A 6,102-nucleotide genomic window follows, 5' to 3' on the forward strand; every position below is an offset into this window, starting at 1 on the left:
CCCCAGTAGTCCTAGGATGTCTTTAGGTTTTTATGTTAGAACTAGGTCAGGGAACCTACATGATAAGCAGAAGCCCTTCTCATGTGTTTTCCAATGCTGCCTCCTTTCTCCCCCAAGTAACCACTATCTTGCCTGGTTTTGAATTTGATGTCAGTGGGATCGTACAGTATAGATTCTCCTGTCTGCCTCCTTCATGGCCATGTCATGTTGGTGACACGTTCCTTTGTTGATGACATAGAGCAGAGGTCAAATTTTATTATTTCTCATACCGACGGTCAGTTGACACAGGACCTTCTCATCTCTCTGTGGTTCTGGGGCTGGTGAGGCAAGCACTCTACCTATGAGCTGCACCCCAGCCTGCAGGGCGTTTTAATGAAACCACTTCCTTTGCCTACTCAAGCACTGAAGACCTGTATTCTATTCTGATCTTTACAGTCTTGACCATCTGGAGAGCTGGTAACCTTGTGAAGCTGGGAGTGTAAATGGTGCCATGTGGAAGGGTCTCGAAGCTACAAACATGGGCACACCTTAGAATCTAGTCATTTTATTTTTGAGGAGACAGTCTAGAGCTCTTCTCCATGTGTGAAACTTTCAGGGGGGTCCTAGAGGACAAACTAGTTTCATAAGGATGTCAAGAAGTTATTTCTCTTTCTGATTCCCTCATAAGTGGAATTCTCTAGGGGCTATCTGACAATGGATACTCCCACAGTTTGGTTGCAGAAAGAGAAAGCGAATCCAGTCTCTTTTAGTGAGTCAGCCATTAAGATAACATGCCAAAAAAAAAAAAAAAAAAAAAAAAGGCAAAGCAAGACTTCTTGTTAATTTTTTTTCTTTTGAAAAAATGAAGATCTTTTTTAGAGAAATATTTATGTTAACATGTAATAGGTTTATTATTGTTTTAAAAATCATAAGATAAATATCTAAAATTTCTGTGTCTAAATTTCTAATATAATAAATAGAAATATCAATGCCTGACGCCTAGGAGAAGTTTTTTTTGGTACTAGGGATTGAACTCAGGGGCAGTCGACCACTGAGCCACATCCCCAGCCCTATTTTGTATTTTATTTAGAGACAGGGTCTCATTGAGTTGCTTAGCACTCCACTGTTGGTGAGGCTGGCTTTGAACTTGCAATCCTCCTGTCTCTGCCTCCTGAACCGCTGGGATTACAGGCATGCGCCATTGCACTTGGCTTCATAAAATAAATACTCTTTAAAAATATATCTGGCTTTCTTCTTGTAGCATTTTGAGATTTCATGCATGTTGTTGTGCGAATCAGTACTTTGTTCCTCTTACTGGTGCACCGTATTCCATTATATAGATATGCTCCTGCTTGCTAATGTTCGTTGATGGATGGTGGAACTGTTTAAATGCAGTGATCGTGAACATTCATGAACAAGTCTGTGGATGGCTACATGTTTTCATTTCTCTTGGGCAAATATTCTTGAGTGTAATAACTTAACTTTTTAAGAACCTTTCAAGTTTTTCCAAAGTGGTTGTACCTACCATTGGATATTCCTACCAGCGGTAAGTGAGAGTTCCAATTCCTCCATGTTTTTCTTGAAATATTTTGGTACCATTTTGAATGTCACCATTGGTTTCCTTCTCTCTTTTCTTTCTTTCTTTTTTTCTTTTTTAGGATGTCAGCTAGCATTCACCTTTGCAATGGAAGGTCCTTTGTGCAGGAAAGGATGCCTCTCTCAGTTACACCTGTTCCCTGTGCTCACTCCAGTTCATCTTTATCTTTTTCTTCATAGATAGATGGACCCCCAGGGCCTCACACATGCAAGTGTTTTACCACTGAGCCACACCCCCAGCCCAACTCCAGCTCATCTTGAGATGACCAGACTTGGACCCCATCACGATCATAGAAAAGTATATGTAGCCATAACGTCTCAGTGAATGATGAGAAGGGTTTACTGGTCCTTTCTCTCCCTAATTTCTCTATAACTGACAGCCATTTCTTACGTCTTCCCTACCTCCCCCACTGTAGCCCCGCCAATGCCTCCCCATGCCCTGTTACATTCCCAAACAATTCAGCCTTGGCTCTAAGTTCCATACTATACCTGGGGACAAAACCAAACACCTTAGCTGAGTTCCTTCTCCCTAGAACAGTGGTTCTCAGCGAGGTCCCAGGGCCAGCAATATCCATATCCCTTGGAAATTTGTCATCAATGCACATTCTCAGACCTAATGGATCAGACACTTGGGGCTGAGGCCCAGAATCCATGCTTCAACACAGAGGTTGTGATGTGTGCTTGTGTCTGAGACCACTGCCATAGAATCACTCTGGAGTCATTTATTGTTACTTAAGTCCTTGAGGGTCTCATCCCACGTCCTGATAGGCTTTTGAAATACTTCACCTAACACAAATGGGGAGTCTTCAGGGTGACATGGAAAGAATTCCGATGCTTGGAAAATAAGATTTTCTTCACCTTATTTCATCGATACAAATTACATATCTATTCACTGTTTTGAGACAAAATCAAGGATGCTTTTTGGTTGGCCAAAGATTTGGCCTTTCCTGTGCCTCCTTATTCGTACCCACCCATTTAGCTGTGAAGGAGGGATGTGGACCTGCTGCTTTCCACGGAGGTTCAAGGGCACGAACAGATGGCCAGTGCTGGGGAGCTGTGTTGGCTGCTGCTCTGGATCGCAGCAGGAGAGGTGACCAGGTGACATCTTTAGCAAGTGTCAGTGCTGTGCCTCCAGGGCAAGCAGGATGTTGGACCTTCTGGATGATGCCCCGTCCCAGGCCCCTGGTCTACAAGACCCGGCCACTGCCCATGTCCTCAAGGACAGGGATGGGGTTAGCAAGAGACCAGGGAGTGTGGAATCTGTGTCTGAACACGGGTCAGGGAGAGGATGATGAGACCAAGACTGAGCCAGACTTGCAGGTCTCAGGGTCCTGGGGGAGGGAACTCTGTGTGGGGAGCTAGCTTTCTGCTGGTGTGGCAGGTGGGGCCTGTCCTGTGTGGTGTCATTCAGTTGTAGAAAGGAAGTGGGACATTCTGTAGTCAGGGGCTGGTGAGGCCTGAGGTGTGTGGTATAATTAAAAGGTCAAAGCGTTTATTTTGTTAGACCTTTCTTTCTTTCTTTCTTTTAAAAATTTTTTTTAGTTGTTGATGGACCTTTATTTAATTTATTTATAAGTGGTGCTGAGAATCAAACCCAGTGCCTCACACATGTTAGATAAGCGCTCTACCACCGAGCTCTAACCCCAGCCCCTTGTTAGACCTTTCCGAACAGAAGTTTGCACTTATATTTCCTAAGATTCCCTCACTTTTATGATAAAGTCAGAGGAAATATTAGGAACCTTGAAGGTGCATGGGTTAGGGAGACCTGGGGGCGTTGGGGTGCTGAGTAGCCAAGGGATCTTGGAGAACTCCTACAGAACAGGTCACCGTGCCTTGCTTTCCGTAGCCAGTCCTTCTGATCATCTGCGAGAAAATGTGCCTGAAAAATCATATCAATGGGTTGTTTCTTATTGTGGAATGTGCCCCCAATTGGTTTTTAAAAGCTCATATTTATTTCATGTATTTTGTTGGATAATTTCGGGTAGTTCGGCCTGCTTGGGTAAAACATGTAGGGTCTGGGGCAAACGATACTGGGTTTGTGTCTCACTCCTGCCACTTTCTAATTTCTGAGCCTCAGTTTCCTTCTCAGAGAAATGAGATGAATCCCATCCACACCGGATGGGACTGAGGGAGCAGGGAGATAGAGCACATGTTCATAAAGAGCCAGAGACAGTGCCTGGGACAAATCCAAGGCTTAATAAATGTTCTTTCACCCGCCCCTTTTTCTTCCATATTCTATTTCATGTACAAATGAGTAAAAAAAAAAAATTGGACAAAACAATGCAAAGAGACAAAAGTCAACATTTATTTGTCCCGCGGTTGGTGCTAGCTGGTTTACATTTCAGTGCTGTGGACTTCATCTTGCCTTGATGTACCTGAGTCTGACCCCTCGCTGGGTTGAGGCGAGGTGTCCTTACACCAGAGGAGCCGCCTGCAGAGGTATCTCCTAAGTGTCCTGTTCCGAAACACACAGAGAAGAGGGGTGACGCAGCAGAGGGCGATGGCCACGATCTCTGTGACCTGAACGCTCATGTCCAGTCGGTAGGTGCCCTTGCAGTTCTGGAGGGAGAAGTGTTCTTTGAAAGCAGACAGGAAAAGCACGATGTTGTAGGGTGCCCACATCAAAAGGAAGAGGGCGGTCAGGGCAAAAGGGAGCCTAGAAAGGTCAGGCTGACTCTCCCTGAACCTCTGTCGGTTTCTCATTCGCACGTAGCAAAATACAAAAACGAGCAGCGGGAAAACCAGTACCAAAATGTTCATCTTCAGAGTCAGAAAATGCTTCCAGAATGCCTCATGAGCTGGCAGAAAGTGGGATCTGCTCAAGGAGCACCACTGGTATTCCTGGAATTCCATCTGAGGTTGATAAAGCACGTATTCAGGCAAAGTGACCAGAAAGGCCACTACCCACATCAGAACACTTGTAATCACAGTGCCTGGCATCGTCCTGAAGGCTGAGGACAACCATCTCACGTGGAAAAACACCACGTACCTTTGCATCATCAGGAGGGTGTTGAAAAGTGCCTCACTGAACACACCCACTGAGCGGAGTCCTGCGAAAACCCAGCACGGCGGCTCATCGGCGCTTCTCCTCTCCAGAGCAGTGTGAAACCAGAAGGGCAGGAAAAGCAAGAAGCACATCTTGGAAATGGCCAAGTTCAGAAAATAGGTTTTATCCACGTATTTCAGTCCTTTATATTTGACCAGGACAAACACAAACAAGGCATTGCCCAGGAGACCGGCCACCAACAGGGTGCCGCTGAACGGCAGCACCTGCTGGGCTGAGAGGACCTGGGCCATGTATCTGTCACACGGTGGTGGTTCCACCTCGTCGTTCTTCTTCGGACCATCGCTGATGAAGACGTCGTAGTCGTCTGGGGATTCTGTGTAATTATCCATTTTCTGGATGTCCTGTGGATAAACAAGAGATTATTTCTCCTTCCTGTGGCTGTAATAATATTCCAGAAGAAACCACAATCAGGAATGGCACCCACAGAGCCACACGGTCCCCTGGCTTTATTCTAACCAGAGTAGGTCTGCAACACAGAAGGCTGAAATTAAACACTTTTTTTTTTTTTAAAACAGGTGCCCACCTCCCTGGAGCAGCAGCGACTATATTCATCTGACTCTTAAGTACTTAGTGGTGTGCTAGGTGCCCCAGGGCATTAAAATAGGCATGACATCATCTTGGCTTAATTTCTTCTAGTTGCCACAAGGCTAGCCTACTTGGAAACAATATTTAAGAACACATACAATGAAAGAGAACCGAATACCGAATACTGCAGCTTTGAATTGCAAGAAATCCGTGTAGGTCTTAATAATATCTACATGTTCAAAAAGTTTGCTCACCCTTGAAACAGCTTCCTGTGACAGGCGGAGATGTTTCCCTTTCGAGGGAGATAAACAAATGTTTGCAAAAGTGAAACCACGCAGAGCATCCCCGTGGGCAGAACTTATAGGGCTTACCACTTGACTGAGTTCCTGCGGGGAGGGGCACAGTCTCTTGATCCACCATCCAGGGAGCCGTGGGAATTCCTGGGGCAGGGGGAAGACGGCTTCCTTCTGAGCGAGCTGGTTGAGACCCTCAGGGACAAGAGGAGCCACTCACTGTTATTCCCTTTGTGGCTCTGCCCCTTCAGTCTCGGATCGCAGGGATCAGCTGAGTTCAGCAGCCAGTTGAACTCTGGACCCTCTCAGGAGCCTCTGAAAGGAACTGGGAAGTTTTCTCCTCCCCTCTTCTCCTGGACCCCGCCTTTAATTTCCCCATGGCCTTTTAGACAACTGTCCTTCTGCAGCCGTAGATAAGGGAACTAAGCTACTGCTGCTTTGAGTGATAGTTGGCGGCTGGCGTCACCTGCTGAGAAGCACCCAGACCCCTCTGGCTTCTGACATTAGCGCTCTGAATAGGCGGCAGCTACCAGAGGAGAAGTGTGTCTGTGGCCATCCGGAGTCCAGACCTGAGGGTCCTGACCCTCCCCAGGCAGCGTCCCCGCATCAGTGCCCGGATGGGGAACCTGCCCTCAGAGCCCC

General features: G+C 46.4%; 1 protein-coding gene across 2 annotated transcripts; it reads right to left on the bottom strand.

Annotated features, from left to right (window-relative positions):
• Positions 1-3,896: 3,896 nt before the first annotated feature.
• On the bottom strand, positions 3,897-5,792 carry CCRL2 (C-C motif chemokine receptor like 2). 2 transcript variants are annotated; one of them, XM_081287688.1, is made up of 2 exons: positions 5,539-5,792; positions 3,897-4,983 (listed from the first exon to the last, which is right to left on the bottom strand). In XM_081287688.1, exon 2 carries the CDS (start codon positions 4,969-4,971, stop codon positions 3,910-3,912), a length of 1,062 nt encoding a protein of 353 aa, XP_081143814.1. In that variant the 5' UTR covers positions 4,972-4,983; positions 5,539-5,792; the 3' UTR covers positions 3,897-3,909. The 2 variants fall into 2 exon arrangements, with proteins under 2 accessions (XP_081143814.1, XP_081143815.1); XM_081287689.1 differs by lacking the exon at positions 5,539-5,792 and adding an exon at positions 5,422-5,480.
• Between the last annotated feature and the right edge of the window lie 310 nt (positions 5,793-6,102).

Source organism: Spermophilus citellus (assembly GCF_964194105.1).
Source record: "Spermophilus citellus genome assembly, chromosome: 3".
Classification (NCBI taxonomy): Eukaryota; Metazoa; Chordata; class Mammalia; order Rodentia; family Sciuridae; genus Spermophilus; species Spermophilus citellus.